At 44.5% G+C, this 27,370-nt stretch overlaps 2 protein-coding genes across 4 annotated transcripts in view; both read left to right on the forward strand.

Annotated features, from left to right (window-relative positions):
• The window catches only part of taldo1 (transaldolase 1), a 37,630-nt gene extending 33,345 nt beyond the window's left edge, over positions 1 to 4,285 (forward strand). Inside the window, exons 6-9 of one of the 3 annotated variants that reach the window (XM_079873412.1) lie at positions 2,094 to 2,268; positions 2,442 to 2,464; positions 3,640 to 3,785; positions 4,037 to 4,285. In XM_079873412.1, the coding sequence (XP_079729538.1) occupies positions 2,094 to 2,268; positions 2,442 to 2,464; positions 3,640 to 3,785; positions 4,037 to 4,069 (377 nt within the window). In that variant the 3' untranslated portion in view covers positions 4,070 to 4,285. Of the gene's footprint in view, positions 1 to 2,093; positions 2,292 to 2,441; positions 2,465 to 3,443; positions 3,467 to 3,639; positions 3,786 to 4,036 lie in introns of all 3 variants that reach the window. The other 2 variants (XM_079873411.1, XM_079873410.1) reach the window with 2 other exon arrangements.
• A 1,087-nt stretch (positions 4,286 to 5,372) lies between these two features.
• LOC307159795 (uncharacterized protein) overlaps positions 5,373 to 27,370 on the forward strand; it is a 75,310-nt gene continuing 53,312 nt past the window's right edge. The window contains exons 1-11 of the mRNA XM_079873409.1: positions 5,373 to 5,479; positions 5,726 to 5,845; positions 6,125 to 6,261; positions 19,424 to 19,611; positions 19,687 to 19,791; positions 19,874 to 19,988; positions 20,104 to 20,254; positions 24,639 to 24,759; positions 25,851 to 26,006; positions 26,099 to 26,136; positions 26,230 to 26,259. Of these exons, the coding sequence (XP_079729535.1) occupies positions 6,127 to 6,261; positions 19,424 to 19,611; positions 19,687 to 19,791; positions 19,874 to 19,988; positions 20,104 to 20,254; positions 24,639 to 24,759; positions 25,851 to 26,006; positions 26,099 to 26,136; positions 26,230 to 26,259 (1,039 nt within the window). The 5' untranslated portion in view covers positions 5,373 to 5,479; positions 5,726 to 5,845; positions 6,125 to 6,126. The remainder of the gene's footprint in view (positions 5,480 to 5,725; positions 5,846 to 6,124; positions 6,262 to 19,423; positions 19,612 to 19,686; positions 19,792 to 19,873; positions 19,989 to 20,103; positions 20,255 to 24,638; positions 24,760 to 25,850; positions 26,007 to 26,098; positions 26,137 to 26,229; positions 26,260 to 27,370) is intronic.

Here is a 27,370-nt window from a genome sequence, read left to right on the forward strand (position 1 = left end):
AGACGGACCTCTCGCAGACAGATGGACCTCTCTCAGACGGACCTCTCGCAGACAGACGGACCTCTCGCAGACAGACGGACCTCTCGCAGACAGACGGACCTCTCGCAGACCTCTCGCAGACCTCTCGCAGACAGACGGACCTCTCGCAGACGGAACCTCTCTCAGACAGAACCTCTCGCAGACAGACGGACCTCTCGCAGACAGACGGACCTCTCGCAGACAGACGGACCTCTCGCAGACAGACGGACCTCTCTCAGACAGACGGACCTCTCTCAGACAGACGGACCTCTCTCAGACAGACAGACCTCTCTCAGACAGACGGACCTCTCTCAGACAGACGGACCTCTCTCAGACAGACGGACCTCTCTCAGACAGACGGACCTCTCTCAGACAGACGGACCTCTCTCAGACGGACCTCTCTCAGACGGACCTCTCGCAGACAGACGGACCTCTCGCAGACAGACGGACCTCTCTCAGACAGACGGACCTCTCTCAGACAGACAGACCTCTCTCAGACAGACGGACCTCTCTCAGACAGACGGACCTCTCTCAGACAGACGGACCTCTCTCAGACAGACGGACCTCTCTCAGACAGACGGACCTCTCTCAGACGGACCTCTCTCAGACGGACCTCTCGCAGACAGACGGACCTCTCGCAGACAGACGGACCTCTCGCAGACAGACGGACCTCTCGCAGACAGACGGACCTCTCGCAGACAGACGGACCTCTCGCAGACAGACGGACCTCTCGCAGACAGACGGACCTCTCGCAGACCTCTCGCAGACCTCTCGCAGACAGACGGACCTCTCGCAGACGGACCGACCTCTCGCAGACAGACGGACCTCTCGCAGACGGACCTCTCGCAGGCAGACGGACCTCTCGCAGGCAGACGGACCTCTCTCAGACAGACGGACCTCTCTCAGACAGACGGACCTCTCTCAGACAGACGGACCTCTCGCAGGCAGACGGACCTCTCTCAGGCAGACGGAACCTCTCTCAGACAGACGGACCTCTCTCAGGCAGACGGACCTCTCTCAGGCAGACGGACCTCTCTCAGGCAGACGGACCCTCTCGCAGGCAGACGGACCTCTCTCAGACAGACGGACCTCTCTCAGACAGACGGACCTCTCTCAGACAGACGGACCTCTCTCAGGCAGACGGACCTCTCGCAGGCAGACGGACCTCTCTCAGACAGACGGACCTCTCTCAGGCAGACGGACCTCTCTCAGGCAGACGGACCTCTCTCAGGCAGACGGACCCTCTCGCAGACGGAACCTCTCTCAGACGGAACCTCTCGCAGACGGAACCTCTCTCAGACGGAACCTCTCGCAGACGGAACCTCTCTCAGACGGAACCTCTCGCAGACGGAACCTCTCGCAGACGGAACCTCTCTCAGGCAGACCTCTCTCAGGCAGAACCTCTCGCAGGCAGACGGACCTCTCGCAGGCAGACGGACCTCTCGCAGGCAGACGGACCTCTCTCAGGCAGACGGACCCTCTCGCAGACGGAACCTCTCGCAGACGGGACCTCTCTCAGGCAGACCTCTCTCAGGCAGAACCTCTCGCAGACGGACCTCTCTCAGGCAGACAGACCTCTCTCAGACGGACCTCTCTCAGACGGACCTCTCTCAGACGGACCTCTCTCAGACGGAACCTCTCTCAGACGGAACCTCTCGCAGACGGGACCTCTCTCAGGCAGACCTCTCTCAGGCAGACCTCTCTCAGGCAGACCTCTCTCAGGCAGACCTCTCTCAGGCAGACCTCTCTCAGGCAGACCTCTTTCAGGCAGACCTCTTTCAGGCAGACCTCTCTCAGGCAGACCTCTCTCAGGCAGACCTCTCTCAGGCAGACGTCTCGCAGCCAAATGAGTTTAAAGTTCGATTTATGAAAAAAATGAATGGACCAACAGCACAAAAATGGAGAGATTAGAGAAAGCGATGGATGCTGTGATATTTCCTCATATAAAGCGTGCTCTTTAGACACGTCCACATGCGACCAAGTTTCTGCGCTGTTTCAAGACTCTCTGCTATAAACTCCTGTGTCCTACATGTGTGTGTTTTCACTCCACTGGCCGCGCTTCTGTTCTCTCTCAGGTGTGGTGAGTGTCACCAAGATCTACAACTATTATAAGAAGTTCAACTACGGGACGGTAGTGATGGGCGCCTCCTTCAGGAACACGGGGGAAGTGAAGGCGCTCGCCGGCTGTGATCTCCTCACCATCTCTCCTGGGCTTCTGGGTGAACTGAGCCAAGACCACAGCGCAGTCAGGTGTTCCCTCACGCCACAGGGAGGTAAGTACACCACACCACACCACACACACACACACACACACACACACACACACACACACACACAGAACACCGCAGTCAGGTGTTCCCTCACGCCACAGGGAGGTAAGTACACACACACACACACACACACACACAGAACACCGTAGTCAGGTGTTCCCTCACACCACAGGGAGGTAAGTACACCACACACACACACACACACACACACACACACACACACACACACACAGAACACCGTAGTCAGGTGTTCCCTCACACCACAGGGAGGTGAGCTCACACCATAGACTGTAAAAAAATATGGACGACGCCCCTTCGCTCTCTTCCATTGGTGAGAACTGAAGCCGCCAGAGTCCCGATATGGCGCTGACATATTGGAACTTGAGTCTGCGCAGTAGCGATTTCGGGACCAGACCTGCGCAGTAGTGAGCAGGAAGTAAAGCCGCGAAATCAACGCTCCACCAGAGCTCCACCCTCACTCTCGCAGGGAAAGTGCATTCTGCACACTTTTTTAAAAAATTGATTACAGTACGACAAGAGGTTTGTTAAAATAAAGTAAATACAATCTCCTCAGTCCTCCGTAGATCCCGAAAAAAATGTCCGTTGGTGCTTCAGTGACTACTTCGCTCGGAGAACCTGTCAATCACAGCTGTCAATCATGACGTACACCACCGCATCACGTAACTAACTAAAAACCAACTTATTTTGGAAACAGACACTTGAACTTGCATCAGCGTGATAAAAACGACAGCAAATGAAAGAAGCCACCTTTGTAAAAAAGATATTTGAAGTGTAATTTAATTGTTTAGTTGGTCTCGCGTCCCGTTGAATAACATGGGGAGGCGGGGCTTATGACCTATACTAGGACCAGTCACCGGGGGGCGATCGAGACGTTTTGGCTTCACTTTTCAGGGCTTGTGCGGCACGCTTGGCTCACACACACACACACACACACACACACACACACACACACACACACACACAGAACACCGTAGTCAGGTGTTCCCTCACACCACAGGGAGGTGAGCTCACACACACACACACACACACACACACACACACACACACAGAACACCGTAGTCAGGTGTTCCCTCACACCACAGGGAGGTGAGCTCACACACACACTCACACACACACACAGAACACCGTAGTCAGGTGTTCCCTCACACCACAGGGAGGTGAGCTCACTCACTCACTCACTCACTCACTCACTCACTCACTCACTCACACACACACACACACACACACACACACACACACACACACACACACACACACACACACACACACACACACACACACACACACACACACACACACACGTGTTGATTGAGTCAGATCTTGTTTTCAGCGAAGGACTGTGATCTGGACAAGATCCACCTGGATGAGAAGAGTTTCCGCTGGCTCCACAACGAGGACCGAATGGCCGTGGAGAAACTCTCTGACGGGATCCGCAAGTTTGCTGCCGACGCCATTAAACTGGAGGCCATGATCAAGGTGCAAAACACACTTTCATCTGCTTTTTCCACGGTTTTCCTTTATTTGAGTCTGGGATAATGCATGTTTGAATAAATAATGCATGTTTGTTAAATATGATGTTTGTGAATGCTTTTATGACTGTTGGCAGTCTATTATCTTGTTATATTATGAGATTCTTAAACCCATTGATGAGGAACCGTATTGAACATGTTATTCAGGTGATGTGGGCCTCAGCATATGCAACATAATTTTTTTCCTGTTTGTTTCAGGAGAGGATGTTTAATGTGAAGAACGGAAAGTAGTGAAGAGGGAGACGCTTTAGAGGACCAATCCCTTCACTCCCAATCTGACCTCTGATTGGCCGGTTTCACTGCACTCTTGGTTGTGACCGACTGTCAGCCTGCAGTCTTAAGAATTAATACAGCCTGCTGTTTATAAGCCATGCACATTTTAATAGAAAACTGATACTAATGGAGTGCTCAGATTAAACTAAACCCAGACTAACTCCCAGCAGAGATGGTGCTTTTACTGTAGGACCAATGGCTTTGAAGTTGGCTGTAGCTTCAATAGTTTGTAAACCACTAGCTCTATTCATTTCTATAAAATTCACATGGGAATGTGCATCAGTATTTTCTATCCAGCCACCATTCGTTCTGATGATGAAAAATGTTGATCTTGTATCTGTCATTAAAACATCTTTCCTCATTGAAGTGCTTCATTCCAGTTTGCTGAAAGCTTATGTAAGGTTTTTTTTCTCCCTCTCTTTTTTAATTTGTTAGGTTGAATGGCCTCAATCCGGTCTCTTTAACTGACTTAAGCACAAGGTTTTGTGTAAATAGATTTGTAGACCACAAGGCCGGTTTACAAGCGTGTGTCTTGTTATAGGAAATAAATCCTCGGCTCTACCATTGAAAAAAGTGTAATGGCCAAGTTGGATCATGTGTGCTTTCACAACCAATCGCATTATAGCCTTGGCATCATTGAATTTCTGTCAGAGTTGTACAACAGTCAATTACTTTGATTTTGGTTGAAACCAGTCCTGTTACCCTTAGTTTGTTTAACTAGCTTCATGGTAAGAGTCCTCAGTAACATTTAGAAACATAAATGGCATAATTATTCTTAGGGAGTAAATTAAACATCACTTTTGTTTGTAGGAACTGCAACATAAAACATGGATTGGAATAAGTTTGTAATCCAGTGTCTCGGGACGTATGAGGCGAAACACCTGCACGGATCACAGGGCCACGTACACATACACACTCTCCCTCACACACACACACACACACACACACACTCATCATATAGTGACACACAGCAGTGGTCAAAACAGAGTCTAACTATTATATTGATTGCTCCTAATAGAGGTGTTGATTCGTATGGGAATTAAATCACAACACAACCCTGAGTTTGTTTAAAAACAAAAGGTCTTTTGACACAGAATTTTCTGGAAGGACAAGGGGGAAAACAGTTTTTTATCCAGAAGGCAATTAAATCTCTACCGCCCATAAATGCTGAAATCATGTTGCTAAAGACAATAAATACTACAGAAAACACCTAGCAACTTTAAACTCAGAAAAGTAGTCTAGGACACTTAAGAAATACCATGGTGTGGGTTCAGGTTTGTGTGACAGAAACTGGCTTATCTGAAACATGAGCTCAAATATGATCTGTGTTGCTCAACAAGATGTGAAGAACAAACGGCTTCACGGCGGGTAAATGTTTCTTCCTCATACATGTTTACTGGCTATAAGCAGGCGTGATTTTTGTGTCTCTACAAGAATTAATGAGGATATTTGATTGTTTTTTTCATGTTGAGCTTTATTAAACACACAGTCTGTTCCTGGCATTCACACTCTTGACACGTAATCATTAAACAATAGACCTAAATACCGTAACAATTCTCACCAAGCCAGTTTGGCCTCCTTTCTTACAACATTTCACTTTCGTGTTGATGCTAGGAAACGAGATATTTCACACAGGAGTTCTGGACGTTGTCTAATCTACCCAGATTTTCCCAGTTACTGATAAATCAGTGGAGGGACTCTTTCTGAAGGCATCGGGACATCAGGAGGCTTTTGGTACGTCTGATTCTTTCACAATCATGCCAGAGATTTGTCTTAGAAGGACGTAGGGTGAATTCAGGCAAACTGGGACAGTTTTTGCCATTCAAATGACTCCTGAATTTCAAAATAAAAATAACACCTTTGAACAAGCTGTTGTGAAATTTAAAGAAACATTTAGGGTTTATCATGATAATAAGACAAAATTCCATAGACAAATCACAATGGACTGACTTAGTATCCTAAGTTTACAAAGATTATTCTCAATGGTTCACATGTTGATTACGGTGTGTCTAGCGATGGCTTGTGCCGTGATGAAGGCCAGTCTGTGGACTCTGATCGTCTGCATGCTTTCACTGCCTCACATCACTGCCGGATCCATTATCAGCGCAGCGGTCAATATTGAGTTGCTTGATCAGGACAGATCAGAACAGGTGAGATTCATTCATTACAACAACAATTTCAATCTTTGTTCTGTAAGAGACAACTTGTCCCATATGTCAAGATTTAAAGCCTCTGATTCAGGCCTCATTTATTTCCTCTCTTTATGGTTCACTATGGAATGTGAGTGGAGTGCTATATGTATAATCTATGATAATATCTGAATTTTAGTTTTTACGACATGCGAGAAGACATTATGAAGTTTGGCAACATGGCGGCCAAAGATCACGCGTCTGGCAGGTGCTGCGTGTGGTTCAATAAAGCCACCTATTCTCTCATCAGAATCGACAACAAAATGTAATCTCTCAGTAAAACCCTTTCTATTAAATTGGACTGTAATGTTGTATATTTGAACAATATCGGTAGTATCATTGCGACATCGATATATTAAAGAACGCAACAATGGCGTTTTCTGCCTGGTTTTGAGGAGTCGACATGCATTGTACCCTAAGATTCTAAATAATGGGACTGTAAAGTCAGCTTGTTCCTCAGTGGTTCGCGAGAATGAATTGTCATCCAACAACAACTTGCGACTGGGATATTTTCAATTAGCATTAATATTACTTTTGGCTGGAGATATAGAACTTAATCCTGGTCCACAACCCTCTGGAAAAATTGCCCTTGCTTGTGTACAATCTCCGGCACGATCAAATGGCATTTGTTTGATGCGCATGCTGGCTTGCAAAGTGCCGAACCTGTTGGTGGAGAGTGTTTGACTCGGGTTACCAACAACACCTATCTGTTTGAACATACATTTGAACAGATCCTTCAAACCGAGGAATCCGGTAATGAAAAGGCATCGATCAACACATTTTTTCCAAACTTTGAATCAGGCTAAAATTGTCTGGGATACACGATGTAAAATGAAAGGATTGATTGGCGGACATTTAAACATCTGAAGTATGACTCCTAAACATTTACTCTGTAATTCCAATATTGACTTTCTAGGATTATCAGAAACTTGGTTAAATTGTTCCTCCTCAGAGTCCGTAGTAAATATGCCTGGATATAATGTTTTTAGAAAAGATCGGAAGCAGGGCAGGGGTGGAAGGATTTTATTGTATGTAATAAGCACTTTAAAATTTAAATTTTGAATGGTAATTTGAATGGCCAAGTGAAGTTGGTCTTGAGTGTGTTGGTGTGGATATCTCACTTTCTGCCGAAATGTCTTTTATTTTAATTTGTATGTATCATAAACCTTCAGCAAAGTTGGATTTTTATGACAAATTGAAACAACTTCTTAACCACTGTGATTTTAAAAAGGAAGTAATTATCTTGGGAGATTTTAATATTAATTGGAATGAAAGGAAGGAAAGAAAAAATTTAAAACAGATTTTTAACTATTTTAACTTTACACAACTGATAGAACAGCCTACTCGATTAACCGCTCATTCTAAAACTAGAATAGATCTATTGTTTACAAATAAACCTGAAAGAAAACTTTTCAAGAAAACTAACAAAACAACGCCTTTTAAATTCATTTAAAACCACTGCTTATCATGATATAGTCCCTAAAAATCAGCAACAAAATCTTGAAATAGCTTTAAAAGAGATCGATTTGAGTGAAGTCCTGTGAGTTGAGAGAAGTGTTTGAGTTGTTTACAAGAAGGGGACGGTTAACAAAAATAAAAGGGAACATGTTGTCTTAGGTTAACAATGAATGTAGGAAATTGATGAAGGATAGAGATCAGCTCCTTAAAAAATCACTGAATTCTGGTCTTTTAACTGATCGATATAAATACACTTCTATGAGGAATTAAGTAATACAGACTTTACGAAAGGGTGAAGGCAGTTTTTTTATGAATATTATTGAGGGGTCAAAAGGGGATGGGAAAAAATCTGGCAAACCATTAATAAATTAGCAGGAAAACAAAAGAACATTGATAAAAGTTTTGAACTTAAAATGCACATTTTATGAATTCAGTTGATGAATTAACCCAGCTTTTTACCATAAAAGACAATGGTAAAAAAGTAGTACATATTATTGATGCTTTAAAAAGCTCCAAAGCAAAGGATGCCTATGGGCTTGATACAACATTTTTAAAATCAAATAAAGATTCTTTAGTATGCCCAATAACACACATGGTAAACTTGTCCTTCTGCTTGGAAGGTGGCTACAGTTGTCCCAATTTACAGATCTGGAGATAATTCAAATTTGAAAAATTATAGGCCAATTAGTATCCTTCCGATTATATCTAAGGTAGCAGAAAAATGGGTAGCTAATCTTTTGACTAATCATCTAAACAAGGGTTTTACTTCTTTATATCCAATGCAATTTGGTTTTCACAGTAATTATTAAACAGATTCAGCAAACTGTTTGTTTGTTGAGAAAGTGAAATGCTTATTAGATAAGAATATGTGTGTTGGTGCTGTCTTCTTAGATCTAACCCCCTGCGCAAAGTCACCTCCAGATGACGTAGTTTCAACGGTGTGCTTGACCGTCCTATGTCGGTATCAGGAGGGTGCAGACTGTGACGCCAATCAACGTATTTTTCCGCCGTCTACCGAACTTCCTGTATCGACTTCCACAGGACTTCTGTTTAAGGGCTAAATGTAGTCCAGATATGGACGTTGTGGACATCTCATTTTGGTCCCCTATGGGTGCAGACTGTAACGCCAGACGACGTCTTTTTTTGTCGTCTAATGATTGTCCTGTACTAAAGACCAGAGGACCTCTGTATTGGGCTAAATATACTCCAAATGTGGTCATTGAGGACTTCCAAGTTTGGTACCTTAAAGGTGCAGACTGTGACGCCAAATGATGTCTTATTTAGTCGTCCAACAAACGTCCTGTATTAACGTCCATAGAATTTCTGTATAAGGGCTAATTGTACTCCAAATGTGGTCATTGTGGACGTCCCATTTTGATACCTTAAAGGTGCAGACTGTGACGCCAGATGACGTATTTAGTCATCTAACAAACGTCCTGTATTAACGTCCAGAGGACCTCTGGAGGTGCAGACAGTGCTTTTATACTGCACTGTTCATAACCTTTGTCTCATTTCAACTGTTCCAGTTCATTTTTCTGTAGCTTCATTTGATTGCTTTCCTTACCACCACATAACTGGAAACACATTCCAATGTAGCCTAATCCATCCATTTCCAGTTCAAACCTGCCTCTGAGCCAAACAAAGCTACAGGAAAATTAACGGGTACAGAAAACAGGCCCTCCACCCTCTGGAAAGGGATAGGCATACAGTTATGCACAGAGGTTTAAGAAATCAATTCAATCCCCACTCATTTTTATTTTTTATTTTTTGTAAATCACTGTATGATCTGTACAATTTCAGTTAAACACAACTATCAAGTGCTAAACTGAATCTGTGCAAAACAAGGTGCAAAAGTTGAATGACTGAGTAACTGACTGCTGTGTGTGTGTGTGTGTGTGTGTGTGTGTGTATGTGTATGTGTGTGTGTGTGTATATATATATATATATTCTCTGTGTTCAGCACATGATCAGTGACTATGTGGAGTGAACCCTCCACCTCCACTTCTTTGTGGTGCATGTTTAAGGTGTTCTGAGGTGAAAGTTCTAATGGAGTCCTCCGTAGCAGTTTGGTCGAACTTCATAACTCCATCTGCACAAGTACAAAAACACACATAATTACTATCATACAAAGGCACTCTGCAGTCATACATCAAGTCCCTCATTCTTTTTTTATCTGGCTTTACCTTGTAGTGCTCTGTATATTTTTGTGTTTCCGAAAGGCCTCTTGCCTTTTTGCCCCCTCCCCTTCATATTAAAAGATGCCATTACGGCATTAGAGAAGAGTCTAAAGGAAAAGAATTTTCCACCCCCCACTTCTAGATCTCACAGTGTGTCTTGCTTCATCACTGTGCCGCGACCCCCCACTTCTGGATCTCACAGTGTGTCTTGCTTCATCACTGTGCCGCGACCCCCCACTTCTGGATCTCACCGTGTGTCTTGCTTCATCGCTGTGCAGCGACCCCCCACTTCTGGATCTCACCGTGTGTCTTGCTTCATCGCTGTGCAGCGACCCCCCACTTCTGGATCTCACCGTGTGTCTTGCTTCATCACTGTGCCGCGACCCCCCACTTCTGGATCTCACCGTGTGTCTTGCTTCATCGCTGTGCCGCGACCCCCCACTTCTGGATCTCACCGTGTGTCTTGCTTCATCGCTGTGCCGCGACCCCCCACTTCTGGATCTCACCGTGTGTCTTGCTTCATCGCTGTGCCGCGACCCCCCACTTCTGGATCTCACCGTGTGTCTTGCTTCATCACTGTGCCGCGACCCCCCACTTCTGGATCTCACCGTGTGTCTTGCTTCATCACTGTGCAGCGACCCCCCACTTCTGGATCTCACCGTGTGTCTTGCTTCATCGCTGTGCCGCGACCCCCCACTTCTGGATCTCACCGTGTGTCTTGCTTCATCGCTGTGCAGCGACCCCCCACTTCTGGATCTCACCGTGTGTCTTGCTTCATCACTGTGCCGCGACCCCCCACTTCTGGATCTCACCGTGTGTCTTGCTTCATCGCTGTGCCGCGACCCCCCACTTCTGGATCTCACCGTGTGTCTTGCTTCATCACTGTGCAGCGACCCCCCACTTCTGGATCTCACCGTGTGTCTTGCTTCATCACTGTGCCGCGACCCCCCACTTCTGGATCTCACCGTGTGTCTTGCTTCATCACTGTGCCGCGACCCCCCACTTCTGGATCTCACCGTGTGTCTTGCTTCATCACTGTGCCGCGACCCCCCACTTCTGGATCTCACCGTGTGTCTTGCTTCATCGCTGTGCAGCGACCCCCCACTTCTGGATCTCACCGTGTGTCTTGCTTCATCGCTGTGCCGCGACCCCCCACTTCTGGATCTCACCGTGTGTCTTGCTTCATCACTGTGCCGCGACCCCCCACTTCTGGATCTCACCGTGTGTCTTGCTTCATCGCTGTGCCGCGACCCCCCACTTCTGGATCTCACCGTGTGTCTTGCTTCATCGCTGTGCCGCGACCCCCCACTTCTGGATCTCACCGTGTGTCTTGCTTCATCGCTGTGCAGCGACCCCCCACTTCTGGATCTCACCGTGTGTCTTGCTTCATCACTGTGCAGCGACCCCCCACTTCTGGATCTCACTGTGTGTCTTGCTTCATCACTGTGCAGCGACCCCCCACTTCTGGATCTCACAGTGTGTCTTGCTTCATCGCTGTGCAGCGACCCCCCACTTCTGGATCTCACAGTGTGTCTTGCTTCATCGCTGTGCAGCGACCCCCCACTTCTGGATCTCACCGTGTGTCTTGCTTCATCACTGTGCAGCGACCCCCCACTTCTGGATCTCACAGTGTGTCTTGCTTCATCGCTGTGCAGCGACCCCCCACTTCTGGATCTCACCGTGTGTCTTGCTTCATCACTGTGCAGCGACCCCCCACTTCTGGATCTCACCGTGTGTCTTGCTTCATCGCTGTGCAGCGACCCCCCACTTCTGGATCTCACCGTGTGTCTTGCTTCATCGCTGTGCAGCGACCCCCCACTTCTGGATCTCACCGTGTGTCTTGCTTCATCGCTGTGCAGCGACCCCCCACTTCTGGATCTCACCGTGTGTCTTGCTTCATCACTGTGCCGCGACCCCCCACTTCTGGATCTCACAGTGTGTCTTGCTTCATCGCTGTGCAGCGACCCCCCACTTCTGGATCTCACCGTGTGTCTTGCTTCATCGCTGTGCAGCGACCCCCCACTTCTGGATCTCACCGTGTGTCTTGCTTCATCGCTGTGCAGCGACCCCCCACTTCTGGATCTCACAGTGTGTCTTGCTTCATCGCTGTGCCGCGACCCCCCACTTCTGGATCTCACCGTGTGTCTTGCTTCATCGCTGTGCAGCGACCCCCCACTTCTGGATCTCACCGTGTGTCTTGCTTCATCGCTGTGCAGCGACCCCCCACTTCTGGATCTCACCGTGTGTCTTGCTTCATCGCTGTGCAGCGACCCCCCACTTCTGGATCTCACCGTGTGTCTTGCTTCATCGCTGTGCAGCGACCCCCCACTTCTGGATCTCACCGTGTGTCTTGCTTCATCGCTGTGCCGCGACCCCCCACTTCTGGATCTCACAGTGTGTCTTGCTTCATCGCTGTGCCGCGACCCCCCACTTCTGGATCTCACCGTGTGTCTTGCTTCATCGCTGTGCCGCGACCCCCCACTTCTGGATCTCACCGTGTGTCTTGCTTCATCGCTGTGCCGCTACCCCCCACTTCTGGATCTCACCGTGTGTCTTGCTTCATCGCTGTGCAGCGACCCCCCACTTCTGGATCTCACCGTGTGTCTTGCTTCATCGCTGTGCAGCGACCCCCCACTTCTGGATCTCACAGTGTGTCTTGCTTCATCGCTGTGCAGCGACCCCCCACTTCTGGATCTCACCGTGTGTCTTGCTTCATCGCTGTGCAGCGACCCCCCACTTCTGGATCTCACCGTGTGTCTTGCTTCATCGCTGTGCCGCGACCCCCCACTTCTGGATCTCACAGTGTGTCTTGCTTCATCGCTGTGCCGCGACCCCCCACTTCTGGATCTCACCGTGTGTCTTGCTTCATCGCTGTGCCGCGACCCCCCACTTCTGGATCTCACAGTGTGTCTTGCTTCATCGCTGTGCCGCGACCCCCCACTTCTGGATCTCACCGTGTGTCTTGCTTCATCGCTGTGCCGCGACCCCCCACTTCTGGATCTCACCGTGTGTCTTGCTTCATCGCTGTGCAGCGACCCCCCACTTCTGGATCTCACCGTGTGTCTTGCTTCATCGCTGTGCAGCGACCCCCCACTTCTGGATCTCACTGTGTGTCTTGCTTCATCGCTGTGCAGCGACCCCCCACTTCTGGATCTCACAGTGTGTCTTGCTTCATCGCTGTGCCGCGACCCCCCACTTCTGGATCTCACCGTGTGTCTTGCTTCATCGCTGTGCCGCGACCCCCCACTTCTGGATCTCACCGTGTGTCTTGCTTCATCGCTGTGCAGCGACCCCCCACTTCTGGATCTCACCGTGTGTCTTGCTTCATCGCTGTGCCACGACCCCCCACTTCTGGATCTCACCGTGTGTCTTGCTTCATCACTGTGCCGCGACCCCCCACTTCTGGATCTCACTGTGTGTCTTGCTTCATCGCTGTGCCGCTACCCCCCACTTCTGGATCTCACCGTGTGTCTTGCTTCATCGCTGTGCCGCGACCCCCCACTTCTGGAACTCACCGTGTGTCTTGCTTCATCGCTGTGCAGCGACCCCCCACTTCTGGATCTCACCGTGTGTCTTGCTTCATCGCTGTGCCGCGACCCCCCACTTCTGGATCTCACCGTGTGTCTTGCTTCATCGCTGTGCCGCTACCCCCCACTTCTGGATCTCACCGTGTGTCTTGCTTCATCGCTGTGCCGCGACCCCCCACTTCTGGAACTCACCGTGTGTCTTGCTTCATCGCTGTGCAGCGACCCCCCACTTCTGGATCTCACAGTGTGTCTTGCTTCATCGCTATGCCGCGACCCCCCACTTCTGGATCTCACCGTGTGTCTTGCTTCATCGCTGTGCCGCGACCCCCCACTTCTGGATCTCACCGTGTGTCTTGCTTCATCGCTGTGCCGCTACCCCCCACTTCTGGATCTCACCGTGTGTCTTGCTTCATCGCTGTGCCGCGACCCCCCACTTCTGGAACTCACCGTGTGTCTTGCTTCATCGCTGTGCAGCGACCCCCCACTTCTGGATCTCACAGTGTGTCTTGCTTCATCGCTGTGCCGCGACCCCCCACTTCTGGATCTCACCGTGTGTCTTGCTTCATCGCTGTGCCGCGACCCCCCACTTCTGGATCTCACCGTGTGTCTTGCTTCATCGCTGTGCCGCTACCCCCCACTTCTGGAACTCACCGTGTGTCTTGCTTCATCGCTGTGCCGCGACCCCCCACTTCTGGAACTCACCGTGTGTCTTGCTTCATCGCTGTGCAGCGACCCCCCACTTCTGGATCTCACAGTGTGTCTTGCTTCATCGCTGTGCCGCGACCCCCCACTTCTGGATCTCACCGTGTGTCTTGCTTCATCGCTGTGCCGCGACCCCCCACTTCTGGATCTCACCGTGTGTCTTGCTTCATCGCTGTGCCGCGACCCCCCACTTCTGAATCCCCAAATGTGATGAATGTGATCGAACACAGACTGAATGGGCCAGTAGCTAACACTGATGCTAACTGGCGCTCAAGGTCGAGCAGACAGCGGCACTCAGCTCAGAGCGCAGCCGAGCCCAGGACTCTGATAGTGGGGGACTCGATAATCAGAAACATTAGCGGCAGGGATACAACTACATGCTGCCTTCCACAAGCAACAACTTCTGATGTAAACAGGGAACTTCAGAACATTCTGATGAAACATAAGACTGCAAATCGACTAATCATACATGTGGGGAAGAATGATATTCATAAAGAGCAGTCAGAACTCCTTAAGAAGGATTTCAATGAACTTTTTGAAACACTTAAAAGACTGAAAGTTCAAACATTCATCAGTGGACCGCTCCCAGCAAGAGGAACAAACAGGTTTTCACGGTTGCTTGGGCTAAATACATGGCTGCAAAAAACCTGCAATATAAAAGGAGTAAACTTCATTGACAATTTCAATCTTTTCTGGAGTCAGAGACAACTTTTTCATCGGGATGGCCATCACCCAAACAAACTTGGTTCAAGAGTGTTAAAGGACAATTTCTACTTCTCCCTCAATCATCCTTCTGCAGTTTGTGCCAATCCACTCAATCTGAACGGCACACACACACATGGACAAAGTATGAATGACCACGGGACTTCACTTCAGCAGCAAAATGGACATGCGGTTGACATATCACACAAGGACAATGATAACACCACTCCGCCACAACAACCTCTGCTCACGGACACAATCTCAGCTGAGCCCTGCCCACAGAGAGACATATCAGAACTGCTTGAAGATTCAGCACCCAAGGACGACTTCCTGGAAAACAGCCAGGGAAGCCAGGACAGCATATCACAACCTCATATAACACCAGAGCAACAGCCCCTTTCAGACACTTTTTCCCTCTCTCCAGCATCGCCATTACTGTGTTTCTCACAGAAAATGGAAGAACTGGTGTATGCTGGAACCAGACTATCCCACTCTTTTGCTGCAAGCCCCCAGATACCAACCAAAAAACGACAGGCACCATTACCACCCGCACCAAAGCCTGCGGGCCCAGCTCGCCCTCCCCCTCCTGTGAGAGCTCTTCGGCCTCTGCCACAACGCCAGGGCCCACACCCTCCTCCGTCGGCTCGAGGTGAACTAAAAAAAACTGATACCAGCTCTCAGTGATGTGTTTTGGGTCCCCGCTCTGATAACAGTAACTTTCTCAAATGTTTACAGAACAAGCGGGAACCCAGTGTGCCTGTATCTTTCTCTATTGCTGTTCTATTACAAGATAGAAAGTCTAAGGCCTTCAATAGCCGTGCAGCAAACCTAACTAATCTGGTGCCTATTACACGTCAAAGTAAGATTGATGTGGGGACAAAAAGTAAGACTGTTAAGTTAGCACTTTTAAACATTCGTTCACTTAAAAATAAATCACTTCTAGTCAACGATTTAATAACCACAAACAACCTGGATTTTATGCTTCTAAATGAAATCTGGCTAGAAGACACAACAGTCCTCAATGAAACAGCCCCTCCGAACTTTACTTTTATGAGTGTCTGCAGAGCTGTTAAGAGAGGTGGGGGTCTAGCTGCTCTTTTTAAAGATATCTATCAATGTAAGCAAATATCATTTGGGAATTACCCTTCTTTCGAATATCTGGGTATTGTGTTGAAAGGTGCTCCACGCATTTTACTTATCATTATTTACAGGCCTCCAAAATACTCTCCAGCCTTTGCTGAGGACTTTACAGAACTGTTATCAGCAATTACCTCAGAGTTTGACTGTTTTGCCATTGCAGGAGATTTTAACATTCACATAGATAATGCAGAAAACAATATGGCAAAAGAAATCAAAACTGTTTTAAAAACTTTTGATCTGACTCAGCATGTACATGGACCCACACACAATCGTGGACACACTCTAGATTTACTTATCAGTAAGGGTCTAAACATTTCACTGATTGTTATTAAGGATGTAGCACTGTCTGATCATTTCTGTATTTTCTTTGATATATTGATCTCTCCTGCCATTGAAGATAAATCTGTGTCTGTCAAGAAGAGATGCTTAAATGAGAACACTAGTGTACTATTTATGAAGGCTATATCCTTAACACCAAGTATATCTGCTGACTCTGTTGATTTTCTCCTTGATTCTTTTAACTCAAAAGTTAAAGGTATAATTTATGATATTGCTCCTGTTAAAGTCAGGAAGAAGAGTGGCAGACAAAAAGCACCTTGGAGAAACTCAACAGCAGTGCAAAATATGAAAAGACAATGCAGAAAAGCAGAGCGCATGTGGCGGAAGACTAAACTTGTAGTCCATTATAACATCTACAAAGACAACCTTCATGCTTTTAATATGGAACTAGGCAAAGCTAGACAGACTTTCTTCTCAAATATTATAAACAGCAATTTAAACAACACACGCACTCTTTTTGCTACTGTAGAGAGACTGACAAACCCCCCAAGCCAGATTCCCAGTGAAATGCTCTCAGAGAACAAGTGTAGTGAGTTTGCTTCGTTCTTCTCTGAGAAAATCAGTAATATCAGAAAGGTGATCAGCACATCCTTGAGTTGCACTGAGGTCAGACAGATCAAACCACCTGAGAAAGTAGTTACTATGTCTGATTTCAAAGAAATTGATGGCAAAATTTTGGAAGAAACTGTACAGCACCTTAAAACATCAACATGCGCTCTTGACACACTTCCCACATCATTTTTCAAAAGTGTGTTAAACAGTTAAGAAGCAGATCTCCTAGAAGTGGTAAATGCCTCACTTCTCTCTGGGAGTTTTCCAAACTCCCTAAAAACTGCAGTTGTCAAGCCCCTCCTGAAAAAGAGCAATCTGGATAAGACCATATTAAGCAACTATAGGCCGATCTCAAATCTTCCTTTCATAGGCAAGATCATTGAAAAAGTTGTCTCCAATCAGCTGAACAAATTCTTATGCTCGAATGGATACTTTGACAATTTTCAATCTGGTTTCCGACCGCACCACAGCACAGAGACAGCGCTCATAAAGATAATAAACGATATTCGCTTAAATACTGATTCAGGCAAATTATCAGTGGTGGTACTACTCGACCTCAGTGCTGCATTTGACACTGTCGATCACAACATACTTCTTGACAGGCTGGAAAACTGGGTGGGGCTTTCTGGGATAGTCCTAAAATGGTTCAGGTCATACTTAGATGGGAGAGGTTACTATGTGAGTATAGGTGACCATAAGTCTGAGTGGACATCCATGACATGCGGAGTCCCTCAAGGCTCAATTCCTGCGCCACTCCTGTTCAACCTGTATATGCTCCCAATGAGCCAAATAATGAGAAAGAACCAAATTGCTTACCACAGCTATGCAGACGACACACAGATCTACTTAGCCCTATCGCCTAACGATTACAGCCCCATTGACTCCCTGTGCCAATGCATTGATGAAGTCAACAGTTGGATGTGTCAAAACTTTCTTCAGTTAAACATAGACAAAACTGAAGTCATTGCATTTGGAAACAAAGATGAAGTTCTCAAGGTGAACGCATACCTTCACTCTAGGGGTCAAACAACTAAAAATCAAGTCAGGAATCTCGGTGTGTCCCTAGAGTCAGACCTTAGTTTCAGTAGTCATGTCAAAGCAATAACTAAATCAGCATACTATCATCTGAAAAATATTGCAAGAATTAAATGCTTTGTTTCCAGACAAGACTTAGAGAAACTTGTGCATGCTTTCATCACCAGCAGGGTGGATTACTGTAATGGACTCCTCACTGGCCTTCCCAAAAAGACCATAAGACAGTGTCAGCTCATACAGAACGCTGCCGCCAGGATTCTGAGCAGAACCAGAAAATATGAACATATCACACCAGTCCTCAGGTCTTTACACTGGCTCCCAGTTAAATTTAGGATTGATTTTAAAGTATTACTACTGGTAAATAAATCATTTAATGGCCTAGGACCTCAACACATTGCAGATATGCTCACTGAATATAAACCCAACAGATCACTCAGATCACTAGGATCATATCAGCTAGAAATACCAAGGGTTCACTCTAAGCATGGTGAATCTGCTTTTAGCTTTAATGCTGAACCAGCTTCCAGAGGAAATCAGACGTGCTCCTACAGTAGTCACATTCAAATCCAGACTCAAAACACATCTGTTTAGCTGTGCATTTACTGAATGAGCACTGTGCCAATGTTCGTCCGACTGTTTGTACTGTATTTTATTTTATTTTTCTAAACTGTTTTAATTATTCTTATTTCTTTTATTATTTTAATTTCTTCTATGTAAAGCACTTTGAATTGCCATTGTGTATGAAATGTGCTATATAAATAAACTTGCCTTGCCTTGCCTTTTATTTATATGATATAATAAGCAATATTACATTAGCATGATTTCCCAGAATATCAACGTTGTTGCATGTCTCTGAGGCTAAACAGGGGTGTTTCGTTACTAAATGAATCTGTGCTTGAACAAACCTGTTGACTCACTCCTTAAGACAGTGACTAACGCCACCTAAAAGCAATTTTAATTTTAGTTTCATATTTAAAGTATGAGTTCTTTTAAACATCATTTTATATTTCTGTATTCACATTTTTATTTTTTAAAACATTCGTCTTATAGCGTTATTGATGTAAGTGTAGCTGCATTAAATAAAGTAGGCTATATGAAAAACACTTTAGATGCAAGTTTGGTTTTCAGAATTCACCATGAAAACTAAAATATTGTTGACATACAGGGTAATCTTATGTTGGTTATTTGCTACCGTTAACCCACAAATATTAATATTTGTTCTTCTAGATTCTGCCAGCGGTTCGATCACCAAGGCGAGTAAAAGACTCTGAAGACTCCTCTCCCAACCCTGAGTGTCGAGGAGTGACAGGCATTAGCGAGCGTGGCAGACAGAGCTTCATTAAACAATAGCTTGACCCTTTTTAATAAACTGTTCACCAAGACCGACAGCAAGTTTTAACCACGTTGAAATTTTAAAGGGTCTTAGAGTTTTACGCACTGAATATGATGCAGGAGGTTTATAGGGTTAAAGTGCCGTGTCTCTGCCTGCAGGTCAGGGCTCATTACAGTCTGGTGTCCACTCTGCCCTGTCCAGCCCTGGATGAGGTGTGTAATGAAGTGAACTGCCTCGATCAGCTCAGCTCTTCTCCTGTGAAAGGAGTTTTTCCTTCTCCCGGCTGGTGCCTCCGTCAGTGGCAGAAAACCATCCCTCAAAACTACACCTCTACTCTTCATCTCGGGTTTGTGATTACAGACTGTCCAAGTAAATGACCTGTGGAGTGAATAAAATATAATATATTGTGTTCACTCTTTAGATATGATGGAGCCGTGTCACTATATTCAAGAGCAGATCTGTCTGTCAGATCGGACACTAACAGTATTAACCAGCCTCCATATGTGTCGCTGCCTCCTCCAGTCAGGTAAAGCCTTCACTTCAGCACACTTCAGAAATGCACATAGAAAACATACTGTATGTTTGAAACATGTATCTCTGTATACCAGGTTAACAGCTGGTTGTCCTCAGGAAATCCCGGTAAATGTGATGGATTTGGATGGAGATGAGATTCGCTGTCATTATGAGAAGAATGCCCTTGGTGAATTTATGCGCCTTAATGAAGTCAGTCATCTTTACCTTTAAATATTCAGTTCAGTTAAATAGTTACAAGTGTTTTTTTAATTTGAAAGTTATTATATTGTTTCTTGCAAACACCCATGTGCTTTAACCCTGAAAGGAGACGTGTACACTATTGTATGAAGGAGGAGGGTATTTGGGTCAGTATTCAATACAGATCATGGTGGAGGATTTTCCTTCGTCTGTGAAGAACCAGATTCACAACGAGGCAAAGCCTTTCTCCACTGTATCTGTGCATCTCTTAATAACAGGTTAGCATTTCATCTCAGTCTTCACAATGAACTAATGAATTACAGTACTATGTTTTGAAGCCTTCAAAATAAACACATTCAACAACATAATTACTGAAAAATATCAGTGCTAAACTACTGCATATATACAGTATACCAATAAAGTATTTTATAATAATAGTACAAAATAGTAGGTATGAAATAATTCCTTTGCTTCCATAACACTGATATTGAAAATCGATAGAAATTTAATATATTCAAATTTATGTCAAATCAAAATTGAGTATTTTCCTAGATTCCAGCTCTGAACAAGTCAAGTCATCTTCATTTATATAGCGCTTTTAACAATGTAGAGTCTCAAAGCAGCTTTACAGAGATAAGCGTATAATTTAAGGTAAGATTGTTGTGGCTTTATAGCGGTTCTTTAAACGTGAACCTGTGAGAAACGCTGATGGCGTTCACATGCACATTAAGAACTGGTTCTATAGTTATGTGCGTTTGAATATATGTGCGCAGGGTTTGTAATTCCCTACAAACCAAGCCTAAACAAAGTACTGGTGTTTCCTTATAATTTTGATTCAGAATTTTATTTTATTTTATCACTTCGGGGTAGATACGCGAATTGAGTTTCCTGACGGCGCTTTATCTGTAGAGTGGTAAAGGGATCCTCCATAGGGAGAGACTAGTTGGCACTTCAGCACTGCGTTGTCATCGGGTCCAGGCGAAGGTCCTTCATCAGATCTGGATACGGCCTGGATCCGGCTGGCTGCGGGAAAACCTCGGGATAAACAAAGACACTAAAATTAGCGTAGATGCCATTCTTCTTATGATGTAACGAGTACATCAGGATTTATGGGAAGTGTTCCCGGTTCCAGCTGACCTAATCTATGCAGCCTAACACTGAATTACAGAAGTCTATAATGTGTTATGTGAATGCTAGGTCAAAGAGATGTGTCTTTAGTCTAGCTTTGAACTGACAGAGTGTGTCTGCTTCCCGGACAATGTTAGGAAGGCTGTTCCAGAGTTTTGGTGCTAAATGGGAGAAGGATCTACCGACAGCAGTCGATTTTGATATTCTAGGTATTATCAACTGGCCGGAGTTTTGAGATCGCAATAGACGTGAAGGACTATAATGCGTTAAGAGCTCGCTCAAGCACTGTGGAGCTAAACCATTTAGTGCTTTGTAAGTAATCAGCAATATTTTAAAATTGATGCGATGTTTAATAGGGAGCCAGTGCAGTGTTGACAGAACCGGGCTAATATGGTCATACTTCCTGGTTCTGGTAAGAACTCGAGCTACACTGTACATTCTCTCAGCTAACTTCATTAAACAGCACTGAAGATGTTCCTATGTATGCCAACACTTGCATTACAGCTTAAGCCTTAAGGATCAAAAGGTTTTTACATGTAAAATATATAGATATAACATTAGATAATATATTTAGATTTGTGTATGTACACAAGCATAGACTTTTTTGCTCACCAGCCACTGTGCCTAGTGGTTTTCCAAAGTTACGAGCCACTCAGCATTTTCACTGGCCACATTTTAGACATCGATACCATAGTGAAAAACTGCCATATAGATCTTTTTAATATTATCTCATAGTTTGGCATCCGTATATTAGGCTGCTGTCACTTTAAGGCCTGACGCACGGACCCATTATACTGTTTTATATGTAAGGTACAAGAGGCTGTGCTGTATCGTGAATAAGTAACGGCTGAAGGGCGTGGTTAGGCACGACCCCTTCAGCCGTTACTTATTCAGATACAGCACTTGCCTTGTACCTTATTGCTTTTATAAAACGGTTGCCACACAATACAAATATTAAAGCCGAAAAATATTTATCTATACAACTTTCGTGAAGTAAAATCACTAAAAGCATTCCTTCCACTGGAAAAGATAGTCCCTGACCGTAAACAGCAACAGAAGTTACATACATTATTTCTCCAATAGATGGCGGCAAAGACTGTCTTATGAATGAGTCAGTCGGTAGAGAAGACTTTTATATTGAAAAGACTCCAACTTGTTTTCACGGAGAAGGAAGACGCAACTGACAGGTGACTAACGTTATAGGCACGGGAAAACCCCTTAACGGTTAACTGTTAAAAGGACAAGATATGGCAGCGGACATTCAAACGGATTATTTTATTATGAATATAGGACTGACCTGAAGGAAAATGCAATGTCTACTGTGAATGCAGGTAACTTCACACTCGCTTTCTCGATCTCTCACAATACTCCACTATCTTCAATGAACAATATATCAATGAGATCACACGTGTTTAAGTTGCTAAGAGTGGTTGCTAGGGATGTTGTAGTGATACATAGAGCCATTGGGTGAAGCGGTCATAGCCGAGTTTTATCCAAGCGGCAACATTCTAATCTGAAAAATGAAGCCTACCCGGAAGTGCGAAAAACTGCAATACATCGAAAATCCCCTAGGGGCAGGTCCCAAAGGGGAGCAAATGTCCATAGACCCCATGTTAAAGTGTCCGTTTTCACAGCATAAATTCATGTTTTTACAGGTTGGTCCCATGGACTTTTATTGTATTTTTCGATAGCTTCCGAGTGCCTGACAACTGTGAGGGGGGTGAATTTTTTTTTAGTTTAGATCGTATTTAGATATAAAATGTATGACAAATAAGGGCGTGGTTAACTTTGATTGACAGCTTGATTGACAGCTGATAACGCGCATAGGCTGCGCCAAGGAGAATGACAACATAAGAAGCGCCATTTTTTTAAAACAGTTGAAATATAATACTACTGTTTCTGTATCATGAAATGTAGTTTTAAGAGTTTTTCAGGCGAGAATGTAGTTGTTTAAAGCTCAAATCTGTGGTTTATTTATAAAGATTTATGAAACTTTTATCCAGGTTGTGAGATCCAGCGATGACCCGGCGCTCATGTACCCCGCCTGGAGCAACCTTTCCTCGGCTAGTCGTTCTGACGTTTGCCGCTGACTCTGGCGTCTCTGTAGTGGTTAAACATGAGATATAATTCGTCTTGTGTATATCTAACGGGCGATCTTTGGTCTCGTGAATCTATAATTTGTTCCCTTTATAAGCTATTTAACTTTACCGATGTATGGTTAGACTAGAGCGCTGACTTTGTATGTTTGACTGAATTGTTTGCTTTATTTGTATAGCTTCTTGTAACTTTACCTTTTACTTGTACTTTTATAATAGCTAATATTGATAAAACTGAAATTTATCAAAAAGAGACTGGGTTGAGTTTTGTCATTTTAAATTTTAATACAACGAATATGATCTGTAATGTTGTTTACTGCAACATCTGTTGTTTAGTACAAATGCACATTGCCTGGACCATATTAAAATGTTTAATATTTTTATATTAGCCTATATTTAAAACAAAAGGAGGCAGGTTTGTGTTTTATATTTCGTTTTGTTATAAATAGGCTAACGTTATATGCAGTGAATATAATCAATACGCGTTGCCTGAACCACATTTGTGTGGCTATAATGTTTAAGATTTCTTTAAATGAAAACGAAAAGAGTTAGTATGGTGTTTTATAACATATTTCGTTGCCTAAAATATACATAAAGAGATAACCAGAGGAGCTGAGTGACGCTCGCTGTTCTGTACTTGGAATAACCGGACTCGCATCCTTTACCCATATATGGATTGGCCAGAAGGTGGGCGGGGTTAGGATTTCCCAAGATTTTCCAAGATGGCGCCGCCCATACCCCCCATAAACGGCTTCAAACCCGTTCTTCAGAAAGTCTATGGGTGACGTCACAGACGCTTTGTCCATATTTTTTACAGTCTATGGTTTTATCGTGAATAAAGCACAGCTATTGACCAATCAGAATCAAGGATTGGAACTAAGTGTTTTATAAAGCCAAAATACTTTATGTACGCGAACTTTGGGTGTGAGCACAAAATGGGGAATGAGTAATATTATGCTCAATATGTGCAATCCCACGCTGAAATTCAAGCCCTGTAACACCAACAATATTCATCCGGTCCAAACGAAAGGACTGAGAGAGGGAACGCGGGTTTGTGTCACTCGCTGTCGGAGAGATTGGACAGCGAGAACACACAGCTAGTATTGTGTATCCTGCGGAAGAGTTTCAGATATTTCCGTATCGATATGTATCAAAAAATCAATATTTTTGACAACACCACATGACACTTAATCTATTTCAGATGCCTTTTTAAAAGACTGCAACAAAACGTATATTATATAAAATAAAAAAATTCAAGTGGCTAGTAGGAGTGATGTGTAACACGCCACAGCTGAAATTCACCCGCATTCGGCATGTTAATGTCAAGCCCTGTACACAAGTAAGAAGACAGATACTGTAAGATAGGGCTGAACCATGCACATTTGTAGGCAGTTTTACTGTGTGTTACTATAGATTTCTTGGTTATGTGTTATTGCAGTTGGAGGCGGAGCCGACTGCTCCACTGTGCCCGAGTTCACAGGAGTAAGTCCAGCAGGGGGCGCTGTGATCCACGTCCTGCCCTTTGGAGAAGTCCATCTCAATATTACTGTGGACTCAAGGTACGCAGACAGGACAGTTATATTTGGACATTATATTTGAGTCGTGTACTGTTTCATGCTCAAATCGATTTACCGAAAATACAAATTTCATTAGAAAGGAATGTCATTCTTATTTCATATGCTTAGCCAAAAATGAAAATTCAGTAATTTACTCGTCCTCCAGTTGTCCAAACCTGTATGAATATCTTTCTTCTGCAGAACACAAAAACATCACAAAGACATTCTGAAGTACAGTTGGAGTTGGATTCTTGAATTGCCCCAAATCACTTCTTTCTTAAACCCTAACATCTATAAATTCATTCTTAAAGAAAATCCTGATCCAGTAAAATTAGTCTGACATGACAGAATGTTTTTTTCACCTGACTGGACCCTAATGTAAATGTCAGATGTGCTGCTGTCTAGGACGAGGGCTTAATCTTCTGCAGTTGTGACTAAAAATACTCTAATAATTTGGCCAGTCTCAGAATCAGCCATCAATGTGCCCTATGGACCTGGGAACTTCTGGTCCTCTGGTTCAGGTCTGTCTCTGTAGCCTCCCATATTCATCAAATATGTCAGAGTGGCACCATTACAACACATTACTTTCCTAGTCATGGTGCTCAACTGCACTCACAGCAAAGCTTACTGGCCACAAACGTCCACACGCCTCTGCACGTGCTGTGATAGATATCCTCTAGGCTAGTGCTGGCCCAAATAAACCTCCTATTCCAGCTCATCAGTGCTGTTTCTGTCCAGCCATGATCCAGGCTAGATTTATTTGTCAGGTAACAGCGTCTTCACTCGGAATCCCTTTAGATCTCTTTGCACTTTCCCCTACATTTTACAGATCATTTCACTCCTTCCAGAATGAACACTTGTGTATCAATGTCTGTACACTAGACATTGTAGTGTGTAGTTATTTATTTTTTCAATTCTGTTTGGTGAAGCCAGAAATGCCACAGTTCTGTTTGATTATATGTACGTATAATTAGTACTGTTATGAGTAAAGGGAGAGAGGCTTGAAGATAGTTTCAAGCACCATAATAATTAGTCACTGATCATTTTTTTGTCATTGTATCAGTTGATTTATTTATTTATTTTTGTCATTGCAGTGTGTCTGAAATTGCTGTGATTGGCCCACCGGGCCTCTTCATCTCCCCAATGGAAACAGGCAGGAGTTCCCAGAGCTCCGTCACACTGTCCTGGGTCAGAGGTCCTAATCAGTTTGCTCATCTGCTGTCCATTTGTTTTGCTGCAAATACTCAGAGGTAGCAAGGAGCTCACGGAGTCAACCTGAATACTTCATAAAAACCAATTCACGGTTGACAACTCAGTTAAAACTCTTCTATTTGTTTCACAGCCTGCAGTCTCGCATCAGGTGTATATGGCTACAACAAAGTAAGGCTGATGTACTCCATGGTATTTAAAAAAACTAGCGATAGGAGGTCAAATGCCTATAATCTTTATTAATCTAGTATCACTCTCTTTCAGCACGAACAGATCCTTTGCCTCCAGGAACAGGTAATAATTCATTTGTTTGCATGGCAGCACTGTCATATTCCACAACAGTTTCAGCCCGTACTGCTTAATGTGCAAGTCAAGTCACCTTTATTTATATAGCGCTTCATTCAATACAGACTCCAGTCGTTTTGTAGATACACCTCAGGTGTTGTAGTATTCCTTATCTAATACGTACAGTAACACTGACAGACATCCATAAGGAAATTGGCAACCAACTACACCTTCATTAAAGAGCACATGGACACTGAACTGTCACACAGCAAAAAACACTGGAATCAAAACATAATATTGCACTGTCCTGCTTTTATCAGTGTATACGTCACACTACACTACAGATGTGCTCTCTCTTTCAGATTTTTGACAGATAAAATGTGACCTGCAGCAAATGATGTTCATTGTTTCCATAGTGGATTGATGATCTTTCTTAAATCTTTTTGCATTCTGTTTTTATTTTTTATTGATTCGTGTGCACGGCTTTCTTTCTGTCATAAAAAAATGCAACATTTTATTTGAACAGAACCAAAGACTAAAACCTGAACTCATCAATCTATGACACAAAAAACTGAAAACTTACCTATGCACTAGCAAATCTACCCGTCTCATATGTATAAAACTTCATGACTTGTCAAAGCACAGGCCTGTCTTTGAAAGCGTCCACTCACTTGTTATAAGCCTGTCTCACTGTCACGTGTCAGTGTTTGTTTGAATTTTAAGTAGTCACGTCTTCCTTTATTCTTTTCCCGCCACTCATTCGTATCCATGGTTACTGTCATTTAGTTCAGCCGTATCACCTGTTTTTAGTTCATCATCATCATCATCATCATCTGTCTCCCCTGTGTTCTGCTAATCAGTGTAATCTGTGTTTGTATTTATGTTCTGTCAGTCCTGGGGCCCGTTCTTCGTACGTTGCTTATTACATCCGAGATCAAATGACACATCCAAGATGATATCATCGTGCTAATCATGATCTGGCTAACTCGGTTCTTCGAACACACTTGCCGGATATGATTAGTATAGCTGGATTGAGTTATCTGAGATAATTGTGCGTTCATGCGCTGGTTAAAAAGGGGATGATCAGCAACGCTTCTATTGGCTGTTCAGCGTGGTCAAA

The sequence above is a fragment of the Squalius cephalus genome (assembly GCF_949319135.1).
Source record: "Squalius cephalus genome assembly, chromosome: 6".
Taxonomy (NCBI): Eukaryota; Metazoa; Chordata; class Actinopteri; order Cypriniformes; family Leuciscidae; genus Squalius; species Squalius cephalus.